This window comes from Panicum hallii, chromosome 4 (genome assembly GCF_002211085.1).
Source record: "Panicum hallii strain FIL2 chromosome 4, PHallii_v3.1, whole genome shotgun sequence".
In the NCBI taxonomy this organism is placed as follows: Eukaryota; Viridiplantae; Streptophyta; class Magnoliopsida; order Poales; family Poaceae; genus Panicum; species Panicum hallii.
The window spans coordinates 6,529,189-6,554,301 of record NC_038045.1 but is presented as its reverse complement, the minus strand read 5'-3'; the positions used below and the strand labels follow the sequence as shown (position 1 = coordinate 6,554,301).

General features: G+C 47.0%; 4 protein-coding genes across 8 annotated transcripts; 3 read left to right on the top strand and 1 right to left on the bottom strand.

Annotated features, from left to right (window-relative positions):
- Positions 1-45: 45 nt before the first annotated feature.
- LOC112888399 (pentatricopeptide repeat-containing protein At1g31430-like) lies at positions 46-2,637 on the bottom strand. The gene has a single exon (XM_025954608.1). The coding sequence runs from the start codon at positions 2,460-2,462 to the stop codon at positions 828-830; it is 1,635 nt and encodes a 544-aa protein (XP_025810393.1). The 5' UTR covers positions 2,463-2,637; the 3' UTR covers positions 46-827.
- LOC112888400 (aurachin C monooxygenase/isomerase) lies at positions 2,448-4,242 on the top strand. The gene is made up of 4 exons (XM_025954609.1): positions 2,448-2,786; positions 2,879-3,186; positions 3,314-3,524; positions 3,608-4,242. Exons 1-4 carry the CDS (start codon positions 2,562-2,564, stop codon positions 4,133-4,135), a joined length of 1,272 nt encoding a protein of 423 aa, XP_025810394.1. The 5' UTR covers positions 2,448-2,561; the 3' UTR covers positions 4,136-4,242.
- Positions 4,243-5,988: 1,746 nt separating this feature from the next.
- LOC112888839 (protein FAR1-RELATED SEQUENCE 5-like) lies at positions 5,989-9,427 on the top strand. Of its 2 annotated transcripts, none has more exons than XM_025955193.1 (2): positions 5,989-6,236; positions 6,939-9,427. In XM_025955193.1, the coding sequence occupies exon 2, from the start codon at positions 7,026-7,028 to the stop codon at positions 9,039-9,041; it is 2,016 nt and encodes a 671-aa protein (XP_025810978.1). In that variant the 5' UTR covers positions 5,989-6,236; positions 6,939-7,025; the 3' UTR covers positions 9,042-9,427. The 2 variants fall into 2 exon arrangements, with proteins under 2 accessions (XP_025810978.1, XP_025810979.1); XM_025955194.1 differs by lacking the exon at positions 5,989-6,236 and adding an exon at positions 6,254-6,801.
- An 86-nt stretch (positions 9,428-9,513) lies between these two features.
- On the top strand, positions 9,514-22,141 carry LOC112888841. Of its 4 annotated transcripts, none has more exons than XM_025955199.1 (10): positions 9,514-10,117; positions 10,200-10,337; positions 11,420-11,488; positions 11,571-11,642; positions 15,621-15,703; positions 15,798-15,929; positions 16,141-16,351; positions 17,617-17,736; positions 17,925-17,977; positions 21,512-22,141. In XM_025955199.1, exons 1-8 carry the CDS (start codon positions 9,665-9,667, stop codon positions 17,662-17,664), a joined length of 1,206 nt encoding a protein of 401 aa, XP_025810984.1. In that variant the 5' UTR covers positions 9,514-9,664; the 3' UTR covers positions 17,665-17,736; positions 17,925-17,977; positions 21,512-22,141. The 4 variants fall into 4 exon arrangements, with proteins under 4 accessions (XP_025810984.1, XP_025810982.1, XP_025810981.1 ...); XM_025955197.1 differs by lacking the exon at positions 21,512-22,141 and adding an exon at positions 20,225-20,533; XM_025955196.1 differs by lacking the exon at positions 21,512-22,141 and adding an exon at positions 19,625-19,905.
- Positions 22,142-25,113: the final 2,972 nt, after the last annotated feature.

Genomic DNA, 25,113 nt, shown 5'->3' with positions numbered 1-25,113 from the left:
TCTGAAACTTCAACTGAAACGGACTGAACTCGATCTATCAGGGGTCTAGAGTTTTGGTTAATTCTAGCAAACTGAACTCCGGTTGGGCTAACTTCACCTACTCCGGACTTATGGAGTAGACGAACTACAATGTTTCCCAGTCAACCACCGGCCGTTAACAAGTATCGGCCTCCCATCTTCCTTGTTAATCCTGGGAGTAGCCTAACCCATATAACATAGGAGCATTGAGGTCTTAAGATATACTAGCATAGAACTTGGCATGCCATCTTGGGATTGAAATTAATTAGGACTGCTAATGATTTGATCTGTTGTTGCTGATGACCTGGGCAACGACCCTCCCTACAAAGAAATGCACGCCATTTTCCTTGCAGATGTGTGAACTGCTTCAAGCAAAATGAAAAAAAAATTACAGGAGAGGATTTGATGACTATGATAACATACACCGACACACCGTGCTTTGCGGTGGACTATGCTGCAATCAATACAGCAATGTCAACTGATGTTCCTTCAGTCAGCTAATTGCAGAAGGCCCTAAAATGCTCATAAACTGCTCTCCCCACTTAATTTTCGCTCTCCTCTGATTCTAGTAGACCCCTGATCCTACTTTTTGTGAGTCATCAGGTCTAGTACTCTTTTACTTTTCGTCCAAGAGACTCTGGGCACTTCAATATCTACAGTGTCATGGTCATTTTGGTTTAATAGCTTTGGAAGATAAACCAGGCTGACCACTAAATTGGTTAAAATTGTTACTGAGTTGAATTTCTTTGACTACATGATCAAGCATGCTGTTGGTCAACACTTTGTGATTAATTGAACGCGATGAATGCTTAACCATTCTGATTCTGAAACATTAGATATATCCCAGTATTGGTTCCATCGTCAGCATCTTTTACCTCAATCGAGCTGCACCCTGCAGTCTTCTTGACAGTGGGGTGCGCCATCTCGCTCCTTACTCTTATTGCTTCCTCCCATCGACTTGCTGTTGCATACACATTAGACATCAGGACATTGACACCAGGGTTTGGTGAATCTTGCCCGGCAATTCGTCTGGCCAGCCTTTCGCTCATCTCAACATTGCCATGAGCCTTGCAACCTGTGAGGAGTGCTCCAAACAGTGGCATAGTGTCCTTGTTTACAGGCATGTCATTGATCAACCTCTCGGCTTCATCTAGCACACCGGCACGGCCTAGAAGATTGACAAAGCAACTATAGTGTTCGATTCTCGGTTCTATCCGATAGACCTGTTTCATGGCTTGGAAATGCTTGCGTCCTTCGTCAACCAAGCCACCATGGCAACAGGCACTCAGTACCCCAATGAACGTAATACCATCAGGCTTCACTTTGCTTATCTGCATCTCCTCAAACAATTCAAGAGCTCTACTGGCCTGACCATGTGTGGCCAGGCCACAGATGATGGCAGTCCAGGCGGCAGCGTCTCTGCCCTGCATTCGCCCAAAGACATGCAGTGCCTTGTCAACATGCCCACACTTCGAGTACATCTCAATCAATGCTGTGCCGAGAACTGCATCAATCTTCATCTTCCTACCCTCAGCATACTGATGGATCCATTCACCTTGATCAAGAGCGCCGATATTGGCACAGCATGTCAGGAGAGTGACAACAGTGAACCTGTCCGGTTCCACCTGTTGCAACCGCATGTCTCGGAACAATGTCAATGCCTCCTCAGAGCTTCCATGTTGCACACAAGCGTTGATCATTGCAGTCCACAGAATTAGATCCTTCTCCGTGCATTGATAGAAGAGTGCTCTTGCCTTGTCCAGCTGACCAGCAAGGGCATATCCTGACACGAGTATAGTCAAAGAAATGATGTTCCTCTCCGGCATTTGCTCGAACATCTTCACTGCCTCTTCCAAGCAACCGTTCTTCATATACATGTCCAGAAGCGCATTGGCAACTGGGAGGCTGAATCCAAAGACTGCATCCATGTATGCGTGGATCCTCCTTCCCAAGCTCAGGTCTCCTGCCCTGGAGCAAGCGGTCACGGCAGTCACCAAGGTGACCCTGTCAGGTGTGGCACCGCTTCTCTCCATCTCCTCAGCCAACGCGACTGCTGCTGTGAAGCGGCCGCACCTGATGTAGCACCTGATCATCATATTCCACAGCACCAGGAACCTCTGCGGCATTTCGTCGAACACCTTCCACGCGAAATCTGCGCGGCCCAGCATCGTGTACATGTCCATCAGCGAGCTCGCGGTGTACGCGTCCCACCGGAACCCGGTCTTCACGGCGGCCGCGTGCGCCTTGCGCCCCTCGACGGACAGCTTCATCACGCCGATCGCCCTGAGCACGAACGGGTAGGTGAAGCTGTCGGCGACGAGGCCGCGCGCGCGGAGGTCGTAGTACACCGCCATGACGCGCGGGAAGCTGCGGCGCCTGGCCAGGGTCCTGATCAGCACGTTGCAGTCGCGCAGCGGCATGGCATGGTGGCACGCCGTCGCCATCGGAGAACGCGTGGGTAGGAGGCGCCAAGGCGGAATCTTTTTGGGTGCCGTATAGAAACGGGAGAGCGACACGGATGGTTGGGGGCAGTTGTTGGCGAGATGGGCAAGAGGGTGGCCGTGGTGGTGGGAGGGAGCGTGGCGGGGCTGGCGTGCGCGCACGCCGTGGCGGGCGCGGGATGGGACGTGGTTGTGCTGGAGAAGGCGGCGGCGCCGGCGGCCGGGGGCGGCACCGGCGCCGGGCTGGGGCTCGACGCGCAGTCTATGGAGACGCTCGCCCGCTGGATCCCCGGGTGGGAGGCCACGCTGCCGCTCGCCGTCGACCTGGTAAGCCCCACCGTGCTCTCCGAATAGCCCCCGCTCGTAGGGAGGTGAGATCTGGGGTGCGAGATTTGTGATATCTTTGTTGTCGGCCGCAGAACAGAGCAACGGACAGCGTGACGAAGGCGGCGCGGACGCTGGCCAGAGACGACGGCTTCAACTTCCTCGCGGCGCACTGGGGCGACCTGCACCGGCGGCTGCACGAGGCGCTGCCGCCCGCGGTGACCGTGCTCTGGGGCCACCAGTTCCTGTCGTTCGAGGCGCTGAGCGACGCCGGCGGGGTCGTCGCGACGGCCCGAGTGCTGCGGACGGGGGACACGGTTGACGTCACGGGCGACCTGCTCGTCGCGGCGGACGGCTCCACGTCTTCCATCCGCCGCCGCTTCCTCCCCGACCTCAAGCTCAGGTTAGCTGCCTACCAATCCTACGGACCCGTGGCGCTCTCGCGCGTTTGGCTTGATGATCCGATTCATCGATTGGCTCCGGAAGAAAGATGATTCATTCCTCGCTCGCCGTGGCCACTGCACTTGCAGGTACTCCGGGTACTGTGCGTGGCGAGGCGTGTTCGATTTCGCCGGGAAGGAGAGCTCCGACACCATGATCGGCATCCGAAGAGCCTACCCAGAGCTCGGCAACTGCATCTACTTCGATCTCGCTTACAAGACGCACGCCGTGCTGTACGAGCTGCCGGGGAGCAGGCTCAACTGGCTCTGGTACATCAATGGCCCAGAACCGGAGCTCACGGTAACAGCCGTTCCCCTCGCCGCGTCGTTCACGCCGTGCTAGCGTGCCACTCCCTTTGATACCGGCGCGATTCGCTTGGGCAGGGGAGCTCGGTGACCATGGAGGCGACCGGCGCCATGGTGGCGCGGATGCGGGACGAGGCCGAGCGCGTGTGGTGCCCCGAGCTGGCGCGGCTGGTCCGGGAGACCGCGGCGCCGTTCGTGAACGTGATCTACGACGCGGACCCGCTGCCGCCGCGGCCGTCGTGGGCGGGTGGCCGCGCGGTGGTGCTGGCCGGCGACGCGGCGCACCCGACCACCCCGCACGGCCTGCGGAGCACCAACATGTCGATCATGGACGCGCGCGCGCTCGGGCGGTGCCTGGTGAGGTGGGGCTCCGAGCCGACGCCCGCGCGCGCGCTGGCGGAGTACGAGGCGGTGCGGCTGCCCGTGGTGGCCGCGCAGGTGCTGCACGCGCGCCGGCTCGGCCGGATCAAGCAGGGCCTGCCGGTGGACGGCGAGGCGGAGGGGTTCGACGTGAGGACGGCGACCGCGGAGGCCGCGCTGGAGCTGCGGCAGAGGACGATGCCGTACTTTGGAGGCGTGCCGACCGCAGAAGATGGTGGTTTCTGATTTGTGTTAGAAATTCAAGGTGTTGAATTTTGATTTGTATAATCCAAGGAGCAACCACAACGGAGGAGGATAAACCTCAACTTTTGCACAACACATTTCACATCAAACTAAAGTTCCATGAAAGCTAAGGATAAAAAATTCAAAACTTAGAAAAAACGGAACAAGATCCTCTAACATTTTTGCTTAGAGAGATGTCGAGCCAGCAGGACCCTTCTTCTCAAGACCAACGGTAGGAAGGAAAACCGTGGCTAGAGTAACTCGAACAGACCTCTAAACAACCTTCTTAGAATCTCTAAATAACCCTCTCTATTTTAAACCTTCTTAAAATCTCTAAACAGCCCTCTCTATTTTAAGTTTAAAGGATTAAAGAAAATATATTCCATCAGACCTTCTACTAGGCCTTCTAGAGCTTCATTTTTCATTCTTAGGAGCTTTCTAGAGAGCCTTCTATTGCAACTCCAGTATACCCTCTAAACACACTCGTATAACTAGTCTAGAAGGTTAAACAAAATATGCACTCCAGCAGACCCTCTAGTAGACCCTTTATTTTGGAAGATCTTCAAGTTCTCTCCTCCACACTCTATTCCTAGGAGGTCTCTAGAAAACCTCTATTATAAGTTAGAATTGAGTTACAATTGAAGTCTACTGCTGGAGTTGAAGTAAATTTGGAAGCCCCTAAAAAATAGAGGCAACCCCTTATATTGCTGGAGTTAATAAGTTAAAATTGAGAGTCTAAAAATAGAGACAACCTCAATTTAGTATTTAGAGGATTTAAGGATTATTATTGAAGTTGTTCACTCCCTCCTGTCGTTGGTTTTGCGACCAAGGGTCCTACAAGTTTGACGCTCTTCTAGCGTACTAGCAAAAATGTTAAGAGGATCTCGTTCCTAGAAAATACACATGCTGATTTAGGGATATGACATAGGAAGTAAGTATATGACTTTAACCATTTGTAGTTACCATTTGTAAACTACAGTGGTATACCATAAGGAACCAACGCATGAGTCTCAACTATCTGCAGAGCACATTTGTAGACATTAGCATCACGGTGGTAAGAAGAGCATGAAGATCGTGTGGTGTAGCCCTAGATGTTTGCATTGCCCTACTAGCAAGTGGTGACTCGAGTAAAGAGGTGTTTGATATAAGTGCTAATATACAAAAGTGGTAAATTTTGCACTAGCTCATCTAAATAAGAGTGGGTAGGCTAAACTTTATCTAAGATTCAAAAACTTTAGCATAGAGTATGAGTGCTAATATATGCTAAAGTTTAGCACTCAACTTTAACTCATCCAAACATATCGTAAGTACCCCAAACTTTTGGTTACGGAAAAATTTGAATCTATTTGGAGATCCAGCTCTTTGTGATTTGCTTAAGAAGAATTAAGTTTCTCGGTGGATTGAACTTCCCCTGCACCCCTTCCCTCTCTCAATAGCTATTGAATACGAGCAAGATGAAGATGAACTTCCATTATATGTGTGTTGGGAAGCTTGTGAGACCCTTAAAATTTTTTACTTTCTTCATCATAATATTTTAAATTATTAGTCGTTTAATATTTTAATATATAGATTTTATTATACACTTAGATATAATATATATATATATAAATATATAAATATTATGCATCTAGAAAAACTAAAACAACTATGGATGGAGTACTCACGGACTACGTGAGTTCATTCAAGCTGATCATAATATCAGAGATAGGGAAACACATATCCAAATTTCAAGACAGATCTTTTTTTTAGGGTATTTCAAGACAGATCTAATCGAGCCCATTGGTTCCAGGAGCGGACGATAACATATTTCACTTTTCCGAGCGGCTTGGCCCAGCAGCGCGAGGGCGGCCCATCGTCTTGCTTTCCAATTTCCAGTAGCAATACCAAAACTGCTGCTGTTTTCTTCCCCACTCGCTTCTCCTTCTGTCGTGCCCCACCACCTGCTCCTCGCCGCCGGCGACGGGACACCGCGAGCCGTTCCTGCATCCACCGGGCCCTCTCTCGTCGAGAGGCGTCTCTGCCCTCCTCATCCCGCAGTCTGTGCCGGCGCTCGGCGCGCAGAGTGGAGATCCATCCGGGCTCCGAGCTGATTCTCCTTTAGCTGGTAATCAACCCTGCCTTGCCTCGATGGGTTGCTCCGAGAGTTCGTCTCGTTCTAGGGGACCTCGTCATAGTGAGCATGTGCTGTGTGCCTCTGTATGAAACTAGTTCGGGCACCTTCTGTCTCTATTCGCTTAGTTGCGGATTTGCTGGCTCGCCTTGCTGAGTGATACCCTGCCAGCGGAATCAATCAGTCCATGGTTTGGTTGGATTCTCCACCTTATTGTTCAGTGCGCGAGATCAATTTCAGTTGGGTCAGTAGGAAACTTGGTGCCGAGGTGCTGGTGCGGTTTATGTTCCATTAACTTTTGGGGTTTAACTGTACCTCCAGTGCCCCCTAGCTATGCGTCTGCAGTTGAGTGGTTTGTGGTTATTTGGGTTGTGCAACTGAACTGCCTGAAGATTGAGTTGTATGGATGGTGATGCTTAGAGCAATTTGAAATTAGTCGTGCTACGTGCGGGTCTACTAAGGTATGTGATGTGGGTGCTCTTGGCTGCTGATAGAAATGGTGAAATTTAAGCTGTCTTTCACTTCAGTTGAGGGTACATGTTCTTCTATTGGTGTTCAGGTATCAAATTTGTGCCACACCCATGATATTTTGCTATCCTTTTTTTCTCTCCAAATTATTACCTCTCTGTAGCAAGTGTGTTTCCCCCCACTGAAACTCAAGTCAAAATGTCTAATGTCTTATCCTTGTCTGGCCAGGCTATCTGATTGTTGCAGTGATTTATTGCACTCGAAGGACTGCATTTCCCTTGAAAATTGGAAATTTTAGACATTTGGAACTGTTGAATGGAGTATTCGTCAAGTGAAGATGAGGAATTGGTTGAAGATTTCATCGATGTTGAGGATGATACGGGTACTGAGAATATTGACCAAGGAACTGGTGTGGTGGCTTCCCAGATTCATGCTATCGATCCCTCTGATGGAACCATGCCACCAACTGGAAATGAGCTGCTGATGGCAGCTGATATGGTGGGAAACAATGATGAACCACGCATGGGTATGGAGTTTGAATCTGATGCAGCTGCCCGGGTGTTCTACAACGCATATGCCTTACGTTTTGGGTTTGGGATCCGTGTTGCACGATCCCGTAGCGAGCGGAGAAAGGGTGTTGAGGTGCTCGTTATGAAGCGTTTTGTGTGCTTGAAAGAGGGTCATCACAAGAAGAAGCCTGTGGAGCCTAGCAACAAGAAAAAGAGGAAGCGCCTCTCTATACGGGATGGGTGCCCAGCGATGATGGAGGTGGTGCGTAGGGGCCCAGATAAGTGGGTTATCACGAAGTTGGTGCTGGAGCACAACCATGTTATTGCTAGTGCAGATCGGGCACGGGAAGTCCAACTCCGCCGCCTCTCTGGGAAATTTCAGGAGCATGAGAACCAATTGCAGGAGGTGCGAAGGAATGTGTTTGGAGATACAGATGCTCAAGGACTGTTTGATTACTTCAAGAGAATGCAGTCAGTGAACTCCGGTTTTTTCTGTTCTATACAAGTCGACAGTAAGAACTGTGTAACCAATGCAGTTTGGGTTGATGCAAGAGCTAGAATGGCCTACACATACTTTGGGGATGCTGTTTACTTCGACACTACTTATAGTCAAAATGAGAATATGCTGCCCTTTGCAGCTTTCACAGGTGTGAATCACCATGGTGACACTGTTGTTTTTGGTTGTGCCTTAATTTTGGACAGGACAGAATCTTCATATGGTTGGATTTTTGAGACATGGATGGCAGCGATGGATAAACGATTGCCATTTTCCTTTACTACCGATGAAGGCAAGGGTATGGCAGCTGCAGTTGCCAAAGTATTTCCTCAATGTTTCCATCGTCTTTGCAGATGGCGAATCTTGTCCAGATGTAAGAAGAAATTGACTGATGTCTACACAAGATTTCCCGGGTTCCATGATGAGCTAAAGAGATGTATCAACAGGTGTGATACTGTACCTGTTTTTGACATGGTCTGGGGTTCCATTCTTGACAAGTATGGCCTGAGAGATGATACTTGGCTGCAGTCACTGTATGAGATAAGGCACAAATGGGTTCCTGCATACCTAACCAGCTCCTTCTTCGCCGAGTTGTCATTAACTCATAGAGTAGAAACAGTCAGCAGGTTTCATAGGAATAACTTCACTGCAAGAGTTTCTTTGAGTACTTTTATCACTAGATTTGATCAGTACATGGACGGTTTGTATGCAAATGAAGCCCAGAAAGACATCATTTCATTTCCTCCTGAACAACTTCTGAAAATCAACACGGACTTGGAAAAACAAGCGGCGAGCATCTACACCAGAGCTGCATTTGAAACATTCCAGGTGGAATTGATTGAAGCATTGCAGCATTATGCCGTCAAAGTTCAGGACGGACCATACATGAAGTACTACGTCGATAGAGATGGCGATCCTCCTACCAGGCATACCGTTTTCTACAACGTAGCTGAGAAGAAGGCCTGGTGCGATTGCTGCCGGTTTGCCTTCTCAGCGATACTTTGCAGGCATGTCCTTGGGGTGTTCGTCTTGGCTGGTGTCATCATGCTTCCAGAGCCATGCATCACGAAGCGATGGACAAAGAAGGCCAAGATGGGGCCAGAACTGATTGGGCTTAATGTAGGAAATGATAGTGGCAGCGCAGATTCAGTGGCTTCCAGATATAATGATCTTGTTCGTGACGCGATGAAGTGTGCAGAGAAGGGAGCTGTATCAGCCGGCGCCTTTAAAGTTGCAAAGGAAGTGCTGAGTAAAGCGTTCATGGAGATCAAGGGTCTTGGGGAGAAACCGAACAGGGATGCTCTGCACTCTGCAGCAAGTAGATAGCAGATAGCAGCAATTTGATGTCTTGGAGGGGGCATTTGGGAGATTGATCTGGGCATCTTTTGTGAAGAATTTGTTACCACACCATGAGGATAAACTTTACGTCTTTACCTGCTTGCAACGATGACCTATCGACATGTCAGGCTGTTGTCAAGAAAATCCAATCTTGCTGATCGAGTTGTATATGTCAATGCTACAGTGTATCCTTACGTCTCTACCTGACTTGTGGCAACCAGATAGTAATTTCTGGCCTCCTGCCTGAGTGCCTGAGTGATGCGGCTGTGTTTATGACGTCACAAATCACATCTACTCATATACAGGAATGGTGTGCTTGCTCTTGTACAGTTTATCTAATTTTTTTTGGGGAAAAAATCTGACGGTGTGCTCAATTGTTCCGTTTTTAAGGGGAATTTGTTCAGTTTTACGGGCAAACTGTGAGGACTTTGTTGACTGTTGAACTTCACTCTCGTTCACTCCGGGCCTGTCACCTGTGGCTAGGAATTTGGCAAGGCCCACCAGTGATCTCCTGGCCCAAATTTTAACACGCGCCCAAAAAATGAAGCGAGGAAAAAATAAGAAAAAGTGAAGCGGAGAAGCTCCAGCACGAACGAAACCAAACGGCAGCAATGGCCACCACCACATCCCTCCGCTCCCGCCTCCTCATCCTCCCACCGCCACCGGCGTCCCCCACCGCCGTCTCCCTCCGTCTCCGCCCATGCGCCTCCGCACTCCCCTCCTCTTCCCGGAGGAGGAACCTCCGCCTCGTGGCACGTGCGGCGCCGCCCGGCGGCGCGGTGGCCCCTGCGTCGTCGTCGGCCCCCGCGGCGGCGGAGGAGAAGGATGAGAAGGGCGGGGGCGAGGGGCTGTCGGTGGCCGACGCGGAGAGGCTTTGTGAGTTCCTTCGCGCCGACTTGCCGCACCTGTTCGACGACGTGGGCATCGACCGGTCCGCGTACGACGACCGCGTGCGGTTCCGCGACCCCATCACCCGCCACGACACCATCGACGGCTACCTCTTCAACATCCGCCTCCTCAAGCTGCTATTCCGCCCCGACTTCTACCTCCACGCCGTCAAGCAGGTTCGGCGCGCTCGGCTCTGGCGAGGACGCGGCGGGATTTTGCGGCCGTGGCGGCTATTGACTGTGCTGAATTTGGTTTTAGACAGGGCCGTACGAGCTCACCACGAGGTGGACCATGGTGATGAAGTTTATGCTCCTGCCATGGAAGCCGGAGCTGGTCTTCACCGGGCTGTCGATAATGGGCCTCAACCCGCAGAATCTCAAGTTCAACAGCCATGTGGTAAGCACTGTTGCTTATCATCAAGGGACAAGGACAGTGGCCCTGTTTGTTTGCCCATGAGATTATATAATCCAGCTTAAAATCTGAAAAATAATCTTACAAGGAAACAAACACCCCAGGCTCCATCCAGCTTATTCATCAGATTATATAATCTACACCCCCTAGATTATAATAATCCATAAGCTGCTGAAAACATGCTTATTTTAGATTATAGTAATGTAGACCTCAAATAATCTATGTTGCCAAACTGCTCATAGATTATTTCTCTCAAGTTTATAATAATCCAGATTACATAATCCATCACCTATAAACTAGATTATATAATCTTGCTTGTAAACAAACAGGGCCAATGGCAATTTCTGAAGAATTAGTGGTGCGGCCGCGCTCTACGCAGTCCGGCAGTCCGCAGTATAGTAGTATTTGCACAGTTCAGTACCTCCCTTGAGAATTAAGATGAATCATGTATGTACATGCCAATGTGGACCATGGATAGTAGTAGTGAATATAAAGAGCAATCAGGACTATCAGTTACTTGTCGGGTCAACTAGTTAGCACACCACAAAAATTATCAGAGATTTCTCCAACGAGTTGCCTGCCTGTTTTCACAATAGTTAGTCTCCCACCGTGTGGTGTACCCATTTCTAGTTGGTAGTTGTGCCACACAAAGGCTTTTTTATCACAGTGTTCATGGTACATCTTCCCCCTACATTACAGTGCTTCTTACTTACCTCCCTGAGAACTGGTTTTAGCGTCTTCTGTGGTCAGACAACGTTTGGTACTCCCTCATTTAAGAAAAAGCCAAGGATAATTATTTCCCAGTTGTCAAGTTTTGTCTACCCTCTTGTGAAGTTCTACACTAGCAGTTTAGTTACTTTACCAAGGAAAAATACCGGTACATTAGGCTTTTGCTGAGATATGACAATGCTTGCCACCTCAGTGATTTATATTGGTCCTGCTGTCACCTGCTATATGGGCTATGGTAGTTTTTTGCTGGCCAAATATCCTTCATTTAAATTGTAATGATCAGCAATGTAATGTTTTCATTAAATGGTACTGTAATTTTCTGATACGCTGAAGTGCAGGATCTTTGGGATTCGATTGAAAATAATGAATACTTCTCTTTTGAAGGATTATGGGATGTTTTCAAGCAGGTAATCTTCCATCAACCTATTATTTTCCTTTTCACACATTAACAAGTATTTAGAGAGACTATTTTTTTGGCATTTTGCACAGCTACGGTTTTACAAGACCCCGGACATAGAAACGCCAAATTACCTTATTCTAAAGAGGACCGCACATTATGAGGTATTAATGCATCATCTATACTGATTTCCAATTTGATTTGTGCTTGATCTACAATTTTTGTGTACTCAGCAATCTTGTGCATAATCTATACTAATTTACTATGTCCTTGATCTACAATTTTCATGTACCTAGAGCAATCTAATACATCATCTTACTGATTTACTATGTGCTTGATCTAATATTTGGAGTACTCAGCGCACTATAATGTATCATCTATACGGATTGACAATTTGCTTTATCTACAACTTTTGTGTACTCAGAGCTATCTAAGCCTCAGGTTGTTGGCAATTGGCATCTAATGGCCAATACTGGTGCTTATCAGTAATTATTATATTAGACAAATATATTTCATAACACTGTCGTTGCCGGTCCCAAGCCCGCGATGAGAAAATGTGGAGGGTTGTGTTAGGTTTGGCGAACCAGCGTAAAAATCAGCCACTCTAATGGAAATGAAACCCATAAGAAATTTGCTGGGGCGTAACCCTCTTAGCGACGCGCTACATCGGAACCCGGGTGTGGTGTTAAATGAGCAAGGGCCGGGTCGTCATCCCCTCAGGGGCGCGTCGTATCGTGATCCGGGTACGATGATAAGTGAGCAAGGGTCGGGTCGTCGCAGCCTCTGTGGCGCGCTACATCTGCGCCCGGGTGTAGTGAAAAATGAGCAAGGGTCTTCGCATTTCCCTCGATGGGTGCGAAGGGTAAGGAAGCTAGCCGAGCCAACTAGGATTCGTCTAGGTAGTTGGAACGTAGGGTCTCTAACAGGTAAGTTAAGAGAACTAGTCGATGTAGCAATTAGGAGACGTGTAAATATTCTATGCGTGCAGGAGACTAAATGGAAGGGCTAGAAGGCGAAGGAGGTGGAGGGTTCTGGCTTCAAGCTTTGGTACACGGGGACAACTTCGGGTAGGAATGGTGTAGGCATCTTGATCGATAAGAGCCTTAAGGATGGGGTTGTAGATGTTAGGAGGCAAGATGACCGGATTATCCTAGTGCGGTTGGTCATTGGAGATTTGGTCCTGAATGTGATCAGTGCCTATGCCCCTCAGGTAGGTCTTAGTGAGAGCTCCAAGAGTCAGTTCTGGGAAGATCTTGATAGCATGGTTAGTACCGTGCCAGTGAGAAGCTCTTCATAGGAGGAGACCTCAATGGCCATGTAGGTGCGACTAATGTAGGATATGAGCGAGTACACGGGGGTTTCGGGTATGGTAGTAGGAACGAGGGGGGAGAGGATGTTTTGAATTTTGCGTTGGCCTACGAACTGCTGTTAGCAAATACCCTCTTTAGAAAGAGGGAGTCCGATCCAGTGACCTTCCATAGTGGACAATACTCGAGCCAAATCGATTTTATTCTTGCTCGGAGAGAGGATAGACGCGCCTGTTTAGATTGTAAGGTGATACCTGGGGAGTGTGTTGTCCCCCAATCCCTCAACACAAGTTTGTGGTGGCGGATTTTCGTTTTCAGGTACGTACCCACCGGGACAAACGTGCCAAGATTGCGAGAACGAAGTGGTGGAAGCTTAGAGGGGAAGAGGCACGAACGTTTAAGGAGAGGGTGCTAGGCGAGGGGCCTTGGGAAGAAGGGGCAGATGTAGATGATATGTGGCTAAAGATGGCGACATGTGTTCGGAAGGTGGCTTCAGAAGTGTTTGGTGTGAGTAGGGGAGGCAAGCAGGAAGTGAAAGAGACTTGGTGGTGGAATGACGAGGTGCAAAGGGCTATTAAGGAGAAGAAGGAGTGTTTCAAACGCCTTCACCTCGACAAGAGCGCAACCAACATCGAGGGCTATAGATTAGCGAAGAGGTCTGCAAAGCGAGCTGTAAGTGTAGCGAAAGGTCAGGCTTTTGATGACCTTTATCAACGGCTAGGTACGAAGGAAGGAGAGAAGGACATTTATAGGATAGCTAGGACCCGCGAGAGGAAGACAAGAGACATAAACCAAATCAAATGCATCAAGGATGAGACAGATCGACTTCTGGTGAAGGATGAGGAGATCAAGGACAGATGGCGAGAATATTTCGACAAGTTGTTTAATGGGGAAAATGAGGGTCCTACCTTCGTGTTGGACGACTCATTTGATGACACCAACAGACGCTTTGTGAGGAGGATTCAGGAGGCAGAGATCGGGGAGGCTTTGAAGAGGATGAAGGGAGGTAAAGCGATGGGTCCCGATGGCATCCCCATTGAGGTGTGGAGATGCCTGGGCGAGAGGGCGGTAGTATGGTTAACTAAGCTTTTTAACCTAATTTTCCGGTCAAACAAGATGCCGGAGTAATGGAGAAGAAGTATTTTAGTACCGATCTTCAAGAACAAGGGAGATGTTCAAAGTTGTACTAACTACCGCGGGATTAAGCTGATGAGTCATACGATGAAGCTTTGGGAGAGGGTTATCGAGCATCGACTAAGAAGATTGACAAGGGTGACCCAAAATCAGTTTGGGTTCATGCCTGGGAGGTCGACCATGGAGGCGATTTTCTTAGTACGACAGTTGATGGAGAGATATAGAGAGGAGAAGAAGGACTTACACATGGTCTTTATTGACCTAGAGAAGGCGTATGACAAAGTACCGAGAGACGTCATGTGGTGGGCCTTGAAAAAACACAAAGTCCCAACTAAGTATATTACCCTCATCAAGGATATGTACAAGGATGCGATGACTTGTGTCCGAACATGTGATGGCGATACCAGTGGCTTTCCAATTAAAATAGGACTACATCAGGGGTCAGCATTGAGCCCTTATCTATTTGCTTTGGTGATGGAGGAGGTCACAAGGGACATACAGGGTGATATCCCTTGGTGTATGCTCTTTACTGATGATGTGGTGCTAGTTGACGAGAGTAGGGCAGGGGTTAATATGAAGTTAGAGCTGTGGAGACACACATTAGAGTCGAGGGGGTTCAGACTGAGTAGGACCAAGACCGAGTATATGATGTGCGACTTTAGCCCGACTAGGCATGAGGATGGGGACGTTAGCCTCGAAGGTCAAGTGGTGGCCAAGAAAGATACTTTCCGGTATCTAGGATCAATGCTTCAGAAAGATGGAGACATTGATGAAGATGTTAGACATAGAATTTCAGCCGGTTGGTTGAAGTGGCGGCAGGCTTCTGGCATCCTCTGTGACAAGAAGGTGCCACAGAGGCTAAAAGGTAAGTTCTATAGGACGGCGATTCGCCCGGCGATGCTATACGGTGCTGAATGTTGGCCTACAAAAAGGCGACATGTCCAGCAACTGAGTGTAGCAGAGATGCGTATGCTGCGTTGGGTCTGCGGGCATACAAGAAAGGATAGAGTCCGGAATGAAGAGATTCGAGATAGGGTCGGGGTGGCACCTATCGAGGAGAAGTTGATTCAGCATCGGTTGAGATGGTTTGGACACGTACAACGGAGGCCTCCCGAGGCGCCGGTGCGTAGTGGAGTTTTAAAGCGGGGCGATAATGTAAAGAGAGGTAGACCTAGACTAACTTGGGACGAGACGGTTAAGAGAGACCTTAAGGAGTGGAATATCGCTAAGGAATTAGCTATGGATAGGAGCGTTTGGAGATTAGCAATTAACGTACCTGAACCGTGACATTTGTTACTTTTTGTTTAACTCCTAACTCTTCCTTTGGCTTGTGCCCTTTTTATATTTCTTATTCTTATTTTCCGTGGGTTTCATCTCTAGCCTACCCCAACTTGTTTGGGACAAAAGGCTAAGTTGTTGTTGTTGTTGTTGTAGACAAATATATTTCATATACCACTGCACTATTATGTCTAACCAAACCACTTCTTCCGGTTCTTTCGATGATGAATAACAATATTATTCTTACATTTTCGAAAACATGGATTCCACGTGTTGATGTTGATTTATAAGTATACAGCAAGCGTTAGCATGCCCTCATAATCCACACTTGTAGAGTAGTACTCAGTAGAAAGGTTAATTATAAATTTTAGTTCCTCAGATACTTCTGCAGGAGGTGAAATTTATGAGCATAACTAATTTCAGGTTAGAAGTTATTCACCATTCTTAATAGTTGAAGCAAAAGGAGATAAACTGACAGGATCTTCAGGATTCAATAATGTAACTGGGTGAGTTGTTCTATACGTTACAGTATCAGTAAATACGTCAAACAGATTCTTGAAATTCCATGTGTCTCAATATCCAACATACTTATACATGTAGATATATATTTGGCAAGAATGCTTCATCTGAAAAGATTCCGATGACTACACCTGTCTTCACTCAAGCTTCTGATGGCACACTTTCAGATGTATCCATCCAGATAGTTCTGCCAATGAACAAAGACTTGAACAGGTATATCCAGGGGTTCAGATCTCAGCTCCAGGTCCCCCTACTATTTCTTGTTATCGATTTTCCAGTGTGTTTTGCCACTTTCCACTTTTCTCTTCTGAGTTTTATATTTTTAGGGTGTGCTTTTTTATTTTTTTTTGATAAGGTAAATGAAGGGGATATTTTTAATAATTTGTATAGTATTACTTTGTGGCTAATGGTATTTTCTATTCAGTTTACCAGCTCCAAATACAGAAGCGGTTACTTTGAGGAAGGTAGAAGGAGGCATTGTTGCAGTAAAAAAATTCAGTGGACGACCAAAAGAAGAAATTGTGCTCCAGAAGGAAAAGGATCTACGCTCCCAATTACTTAAAGATGGATTGAAGCCTCAACAAGGCTGTTTGCTTGCACGTTACAATGATCCCAGGACGAAGAGCTTCTTAATGGTATGTTTCCTTGTATATCTTCCATTTTAGCTTTACAAGAAAAGTCCATTTTACCCCCCTAAACTTGTCACCAAATCTAAAAAAACAACCCCGAACTTAGAAAAAAAAATATTGCACACCTCAACTTTCAATACCGGTCAAATTACCGCTTGACCGTTTTGAAGCGGTTTTCTACGGTGGTTTTGCTTACGTGGTAGTACCACCCATATGTCGGAGTCCATCTCGTTGAACGCGTGGAAGTGAACGCACTTGTGAGGAATTTTCACCTCCCTCTCTCCTCTACCCTCTCTCTCCTCCCTCCCTCCCTCTCTCTCCTGCTCCAGGATGGCGCTCACACCCCCACCCCACCGCGCTCCTGCTGCGCCTGCATGCGGCCGCGGCGGCCGCTCAGCGGCAGCATCTGTCTCACCCGATCCGTGCCGCTGCTGCGGTTTCGGCGGCGGCCGTGTCGCGGAGGCGGAAGGCCGGCCTGCGGGTGAGGCGCACGAGGGGGCTGGCGTGGGGTGACTGCGCAACGGGGCGTGAGGAGGGGAAGCCAAGGCGGTGAGGTGCCACTGCAGCGGCCACGGCAAGGCAGAGGATGAGGTGGGAACAGGGGAGGTGGCGGAGTGGGGGCCCCCGCGGAGGCAAGAAGAGGCAGGCGCAAAGAGGGAGGACCAGGAGGGCGACAAAGCCTCCGGTGGTGCCGGCCTCGGTGTCGCCGCCGCCAATGCCGGCGCAGCAGCGGCGCAACAGTACCCACGGGAGGAGGAAGGGCGGCGGCAGCAGAGAGGAGGGCGGGAGGAGGATAGGAGGCGGAATGGGGGGAAGGGGGTCGAGGTGGGGCCTAGAGGTGGGAGAGAGGGGGGTAGAGAGGCAGGGGAGAAATATTCCTGACACGTGGGCTCTACTGCCACATAAGCAAAACCAGCGCAGAAAACCACTTTGAAATGGTCAGGGGGGTAATTTAACTGGTATTGAAAGTTGAGTATACAAGTTCGGGGGGGGGGTGTAAAATGAACTTTTCTCTTAGTTTAAATTAATGTATGAAACTAATCAATTTTTGTGCCTTCTATGTTGATTTATGAAATTCCTAGATGAATTCCCCTCTCGTAATTCTAGGAAAACTACATGGATTTCCTTCGGAAAACTAGATTGCTCGTGTTCTAGGATGTTGCCTTACCCATCTCTGCCCACGGTTCCAAAAAAAAAACCACTTTGATCTTTGAATAGTTGTATTGTCGATTGTTCTTTTTAACTAAAAGTCTGCTCTTTCTGGTCCAAAGAGGAATGAGGTGCTGATACGGCTAAATGAGTTCACACTGGAGTTGTAATCATCATAGCTGGCAACAGATTTATGTAACACTAGGCGTTGGGTTTGGAGATTTCAGTGCATCATTAGAAAGGTAAATATGATATTTTGTTTGTGAACATCACCTGCACATGAACTAGAAGTCATGTATAGCTACTTGTCATTTTTATTTGAAACATTTTTTACATGTTAAATTCTGAACATTGCACCATTCTTACTGGCTACTGCTGCATTTTTAGTCTGTCTGAGCCTGAGCTGCATTTGGTTTTGGTTTCTGTGCAGGGCAAATCATGTAGATGGGCGGATGTGCTTTATGTAAATGTAAATTCTGAAAGGTAATAAGCTACATGATAAAACAATAGATCACTCTATTATGTTTATACACCAGATTTTGAATTGACAGAAAAAGTTATTAGAATAAAAGTAGATCAGAAATACTCTTAACCTGGGCCTTAACTTCTCGTGCTTCTACAATTGGATTAGGTTGTCACATCCTGGGTGCACTGATCTGTTTTGGGCCAACTTGGCCCCGTACAATCTAACGCTGAACATTGACTGAACTAGGACTCGCTGACGATGAAAACTTAGCAGAACCGACTGTGCTCAAGTGTAACTAGAATTCAACGCTTGTCTGTACGTTTTAGCTGATAACATTAATTATACACTTGCCATCTATAATTATACACTTGCCATGCACAGTCGGAAAGCATACACAATAAATGGGCCATTTCGGTGGAGGCCTGAATCTGCATAATCTAGCAAGAAGAATATACAGGCTGTCTAATTATGAAATGCAGTTGCCTCCTTTGAGTTCTGACTGACCACCAAACACATCATCCAAATCAGGTTTCAGCACTACCTTAAGTATGTCTGGTCAGATAGCGATTGTTGCATTGCATGTTTTCTAGCCCCAGGCGTGCATGCAAATCCAGTCTGTGCCCATAGATGCTGAAGGTTGGTGTGTCTGTATCCTTGTCAAGCTGTCCTTCCCTTCCAGGAATGCAACCCGTACTCCTAGTAGTAGGTGAGAACTGGCGATGCCTCCAGAACCATTCATCCCCTTTTCGTTTGCACTCGTACGTAACCGAAAAGGTTTAAGAAACCCTGGAAGGTAACACTTTGAATATTACACCCCCAAAATCGTTGTTGAGGATGATATTGCTACCTGCTTCATATACTTGATCAAAGTAAAGCTGCAATAGAGAATTTCAAGAAGATATGACAAGATGGTTGAGGGAACTAAATTTGAATGTAACATTGATTTATTTGCATTGTTTCACAAAAGCAAGTCATTGTAGCATTCTTATAGTGAGGTATTTATGTTTATTTGCAAAAAAATATGTGAAATAAAAGAGTGAAAAACTAGGGGGAGGAAATAGGCAGTCTAAAGAACTATACATGGTACACGTAATTGATAACTAACTTACATCATATGATTTGTGCGCGTGTTCTCATCCATCTTTCGCTCATGCGTTAAGCCAATGGACTGGCCTTCACGCATGACGGCATGGTGTTGAGTGAACCAGTGTTTCATGTTTCGTGCGGCGTGAGTAGCATGAATACAACTGGCTAGGCCTGTACTGAGTGTACTACTAGTATGAATGTTGTGTGAGCCATTTTCCTTGTGGAACTAAACTCTCAATTACAAAAACTTAGAAAAGTCTGAAACCCTCCAAGTGATGTTTGAATTTCAGTTCCTCTCCTGGATTCTGAATATCGTCTTAAAGTGTCCTTGTGTCTTGCTTTACACATAAAGAAAAGGAGCTGCACATGGAGAACTAGCTCAATTTGTCTTGAATATCAAGAAACTTATCTGAAAGTTGCAAGAAATTGCACATGGTGCATGATGAATACAGAAATAATCAAAGTCGTCTGACTTCATGTAATTTGCTGCAATTCCAAGCTAAAACATGTCAAATCTCAGCTATCTGATCTTGCTCCATGAATGGCTGAATGATCACATGAAAGCTACTGCTTACCAGGTGAGAGTGGGATCACCAGTTGGAAAACAAAGCCAGGAACATGACATCAGAGATACAGATACCTTCCATCACAAGTACTCCAAAGTTACAATTTGGCTGCTTTTCATACGTAACACCAAAATTATGCCTGGGAGTTCGTTGTTGTGCTAGTCAATGGTTGCATTGATAAAATTAGGCGCGCATATTATATTAGTATTACACATGTGATTTTATCATGCTGCTTTGTCAAAACTCATAACTATGAAAATTCAAGTCAAGCCTGTTGCTTGGTTGGTTTAATCTGTGCCTTTTCCGGGAAGGTTGGTAGCTTGAAGTCTACGTGTTGAAACACGAAAACCTATCCACTTCCCAATGCCGAGTACACAGCGCAAACAAACATAAAAGTCAACACTGAAACTCTGAAAGCTGACTGCCATAATCTTTCTTCTGATGTAAAAAATGCCCCTTCTTATTTCTTAAAAGCTTTTGTTGGCCTAACAATTCAAGAAGTTGTGTGAAGATTGAAAGACACCGTACCTACTACATTTTATTTTATTTGTCATAACCTGTGATGTAGCTATGCTAGCAGTAGGGAAGTTGTGAGTTATTTTCTGTAAGCAGGTGCCGTCGATGGGTCAGCGTATGAACAGTTGATGATGTGGCGGCGCCATCAGTGTGAGAGCAGCTCTTCCATAAATAGGCTTCAATTCCTTCCGTGGCATGCTCGCGCATGTACAATAATCTTTCATTAGCTAACAAACACTTGAGTTTCCTAGTTCATTTTTCTTTGAAAGGGCCTACCACTGCAAATACGTACACAAGTACAAGAAATCATTGGTGATCTTAGGGTCCCTGACCTCTGGTTCCCAAATTGAACCTTACTACCTTAGATTTTGGTTGAACAGTTTATCTAAGTACCTCTCTGGTCAAGATAAATCTGTATTGGATTGCATCTACATTTCTCCTAACAACAACATAATCACACTTTTTTTTGGTGTGATTCTTCAAAGTCTGTGTATTACGGCTGTTTGAGAGGGCTTTTACTAGTTTTGGCTTCACCTATTTTGCACAGATCGAGATACTATAGCACGAAGCCGTTTTGTAAGCGGAGGTAAAATGAACCAGAAGCTGGATGAAACCACTTTTTTTCTTCACCGATGAAGCCATTTTGGGAGAAACCCTCCCAAACGGCCTTTTAGTTTATCAATAGACTTGTGGTAGAAGACATAAGTGTGATATGTGTACATGTACTTGGAGAGAGAAAAAAAATGTGAAGTAGCTGTTGCTACATAGAATATGGTAGAGGTATAGCATGCTAGGGTAGTAATTCCTGTGGTTGGGCTGGGCACCACCATGCCTCCCTGGTGCTGCAGCGAGACATACCCAGCTGCACAGTGGTCTGAAATTTGATGCCCATCAGAGAAGGGACCAACTTGTATGTCTTCTACGCGCGGCATGCGTGTTTATTAGGCGGCGTACGTACGCCCGGCCTGTAGTCAGTACATTTGTACCCTCAAGGACCATCCAGGTCATTGACTACGGGCCGGATCTCAAAAGAAAATTATTGGCTGCCCACTGCAGTGTCGTCGTGGCTCAAAAGAAAAATCAAGATGGGCCTCCCTGGAGGCAAAGGCAGCGCCATTCCCTGCCATCTGGCCCGGGTGGTCCGGTCCGGGCTCAAGGTACAACAGTGCACATGCGACGCAGGCAAATGGATTCCCTCTTGCCAGCCAGCCCTACTGACTACTGTACTACCTTCCCTTTTGCCCTCATCAGGGAGATGACCTTTTAACTGCATTTAGGATTTGGGGATCTTGCTCATTGCATTGGCTGCCTCTCTGTCCCTCTCTGTATTTTTTACAGTCTTAACTAAGTACTTTAATCTTCAGCCATTGTTCCTCTTTGTAGAAACCAGAACTGGAGCCATGCATGGTTGGTAGCAGCACATCGTCATCTCTGGTGTGGTGACTCGCCACGCCTTCTCGTGGCCAGCCATGGTCTCATGGACCAGAGACTAGGGTTACGTTGGAGGTACACCATGCCATACCATATGTGGCCATTGTTGGTGGTTCATCAGCTTGATGAAGAGCGGGGGAAACGAACGGAGATGAGGAGAACCGGCCAGGCAGGGGTCACATGGGCTGCCGCGTCAAGTGCAAGCCAGTTCACGCTTGCGGTGCGCGCGGCGTGCCCGCGGTGGCTGGCGGGGGGCGCATTTACATGAGCTACCGGGGCATGCGGTGCCGATGCAGCACAAGGGACGGACCATCACCAACCCACGGCAGATTGATCGTCCTTAGCTTGTTGCTTGGCAGCATAACGGTTTCATTGCTCTCTGGGAGGGGTGTATGCATTAGCAGCTGAACAGTACACTTGTACTGATAGTGTCTGGAAGTGGAGTCTCTGTACGCTCAACTGGAGCAGTGTCACTATCAGAGGTTTTCCTTCACTGGAGTCGCCGCCGTCATTAGAGTAGAGAGGAGAAAGTGAGATTGTTGCCTAGTGACATGAGGTTTTGTCAAATATCTAGGCTTAGAGAGGCAAGGAAGATGAAATAATCCGAAGTAAACCTCAAATTGTCTCCCTATATATACTTGTAGAAGTAGTGACAACTGATAAAATTTTGCTATAGTATTATTTCGAAAGAGAATCAGCCACCAGTTTAATTTAGAAAGGAAACCAGACCTTAAAACTATCCCAACAATGGATATGTGTGCATTCCCTAAATCAAATGAAGTTCTTCCTACCAAACATTTTATTAAGATCAATCTATACGATCTTAGAGCAATTCCAACTGAAAATCTATCATCTCATCAAATAATATCCTTAGAACTACATTGTATGATGCATGAACTACCCGGATGACACTAAACTCTCCGGTAGGGGCGATAGCAAGGCCACCGCCTCCAAGTGGTGGGGACCCACAAGACAAGTGGTGGGAAACACCACTCGCCCCCAACACATAGGTCAACACATATAGTAGTTTCTTCATTATTTGAGAAACGATTTCTTTCTCTTTCCTTATTCACATCTTTCTACATCGTTTTTTTGAAAGACTTCTACATCGATCATTGAATTGTTGATACAACGATGTATTAAATGCTACTTCCTCCATTTTAAATTATACGTTGTTTTGACTTTTATAGATACATAATATTTGTTGTGCATCTAGATATACATTTTATCCAGATATATAGGTAATTATGGAAAACCCAAAACGATCTATGATTTTAAACGAGGAGAGCGTGAATTATGGAAAATAGCTAGGCTTTCCATTCTGTTTGGACTACCCTGTCCGCGACTTCGTCAACACTCGTTTGCCGCTAGAGATAAGTGCTCGTAACTGCTCTCTCCGTTTTCAAAATATAGTTTCTTTTAGCTTTTCTAGATCGTGCATAGCAAATTCTATAAATATAAAAAAATTAAAATAAACTACATTTTAAAACGGTGGAGTACAACAAAGCATTAGCGCGGCAGACCTCATCATTGTTACCGTGTTCGGTGAACAGAAGAAAAAAAACCACGCATGGTGCATGGCATTCAAGCTGCACCAGCCTGTCGTGACTCACCGCAAGGGCGACCTCGCCTAGTTGGAACTTGGAAGAACCCGACACCTCCTCCTCACCTCACCTCCCGGGCCGGGGCGAGGTAAATGCCGAGGCCGTGCACGGGCAGGTGCCGCAGGCCGGTAGGAGGAACCACACGGATCGACCCATTTCTGTACGGACCCCCAGGTTCGCAGGCTCATCAACACCCGCGCCCGTGCCGGCCGTGGCCGTGCTGAGACGTGGCGCGCGCCTCCGTTCCGCTCAGAGTCGTCGGTCTCTCCCGATCCCCGGCCGCAGCCACCCCTCGTCGCTGAGGGCGAGTCAAGGTCCTCTCGAGCTGGTTTCAATTCAGTGGCTTGTGATGGCAGGAGACGGCGATGGCTGGACACTTGTCGAGCGTCACCGGCACGGGAAGCACCGCAGCCGCGTCCATTTGTACTTGGGCTCCGTCTTCACTGCGCGATGTGTCCTTGCGTGCGGCTGACCGGGAACGTTTGACGGTGGAACGCTCCACCTAACGCGAGTAGATTAATCTGCTGGTTCCAACGCAAAAATTTCCACACTCGATTCACATCTCCTTGCCGGATAGGTTTGTTTTAGATAGCGAGGTGGCATCAAACACATCATCACCTCGTAGAGTTAAGAGTCCTTTTGGTAATATTATACTCACAAAAGATTCATATGTAAAACTCTAAAATCTACTCCCTCTATCCTTTATCCTAAATTATTAGTCATTTTACCTTTTCTAGATTCATAATTTTTACTATACATCTACATATATATTATATCTAAATGCATAGCAAAATCTATGAATCTAGAAAAATCAAAACGACTAATAATTTTGAACGAAAGGATTATTTGGCAAGTGTGCTCGTGAAAAATCTATTATGCCGATTTTGGCCCTCTATAATTCCATCTTACCTGTACAAATACGCGCGCAACTCTACCTTTATAAGTACATCCAAGAGATCGAGCTGTGCTGCCGCCTGTTAAATTCTAAAATAAATTCAAAAAAATACGAGCACATGTATCGATCCGAGAACTCGAACCCGGGTGGACAGGGCAGGTTTCACCACAAAGAACCTCACCAAGAAGTACTCTCAATTAACATTAGCTTGTACATAAATTTGATCCATCTATCAAGTCAGGGGACAAACTGATTTTTATGGTTTACATATTAAAAATTGTTGCCTTTGATTTTTATCCTTTATCTGCTGAGGTATTTGTCGTTGAAAAATTAGTTTTCTGTAGAGATAAAATTTGATTTAGTTTCAACTGAATTGAAGAGAAATTTCCATGTGGAAACACCTAGAGTGACCTTCCTAGAAATAATGTTGTGAAAAGGGCATCTTTCTTCGTTTTCAAATGACACACTCTATCCTACTCTTCCTGACTCCTGAGCACAACCAGCCAGGCTAGTCCAGCCAGAGGGGCCCCACCCGTTCCGTTGGCCCAGTTGTCCAGTACTGCTGTTTCCACCGGCTCCACCACGTGGGCCCCACATGCACGTGAGAAGGAAAGAGGCTACGGGTATCTGGAAAAGGGTGGACGGGCACTATGGAAACGGTACCGGCGCAACGTGGGCGCCTGTTACCGGTCTGGGCCCCGATCCAGCCGTCCGTAGCAGCCCGCGCCGCCCTGGCAGCCGTTGATCCTTGTACGCGCAGAATTTCCTCGTCTTTTTGCGAAAGAACGCGCAGAATTTGTGCAGGCATAATTGCGTAAACCGTTGCCTAAAGGGTTGTCCCCTTCGCACTTTAGCCCCCACGTTTGCAGAGAATTTTGTGGCACGGTACTAAACATGAAAAACACGCTTTTCATGGAACTTCTGCTAAATCATGGGACTCTATAGGCTGCAATTCTGGCAATAACTCCGATGTGTCTTTGTGTTCAAGTTTTTCAAAATATTATTTTGATTGAAATTTGATGAATCGGAGTTGAAGTGTCTGGGTTGCTTATTGT

What these genes read in the sequence shown, in the direction of transcription:
- LOC112888399 (XM_025954608.1), bottom strand. Translation starts at nt 2,462, where the DNA reads ATGGCGACGGCGTGCCACCATGCCATGCCGCTGCGCGACTGCAACGTG.
- LOC112888400 (XM_025954609.1), top strand. Translation starts at nt 2,562, where the DNA reads ATGGGCAAGAGGGTGGCCGTGGTGGTGGGAGGGAGCGTGGCGGGGCTG. An exon ending in CTCCCCGACCTCAAGCTCAG is followed by an intron (nt 3,187 to 3,313) that starts GTTAGCTGCCTA and finishes CTGCACTTGCAG; the next exon opens with GTACTCCGGGTACTGTGCGT. An exon ending in GCCCAGAACCGGAGCTCACG is followed by an intron (nt 3,525 to 3,607) that starts GTAACAGCCGTT and finishes TCGCTTGGGCAG; the next exon opens with GGGAGCTCGGTGACCATGGA.
- LOC112888839 (XM_025955193.1), top strand. Translation starts at nt 7,026, where the DNA reads ATGGAGTATTCGTCAAGTGAAGATGAGGAATTGGTTGAAGATTTCATC.
- LOC112888841 (XM_025955199.1), top strand. Translation starts at nt 9,665, where the DNA reads ATGGCCACCACCACATCCCTCCGCTCCCGCCTCCTCATCCTCCCACCG. An exon ending in AGAGGACCGCACATTATGAG is followed by an intron (nt 11,643 to 15,620) that starts GTATTAATGCAT and finishes AACTAATTTCAG; the next exon opens with GTTAGAAGTTATTCACCATT. An exon ending in GGACGAAGAGCTTCTTAATG is followed by an intron (nt 16,352 to 17,616) that starts GTATGTTTCCTT and finishes TCTGGTCCAAAG; the next exon opens with AGGAATGAGGTGCTGATACG.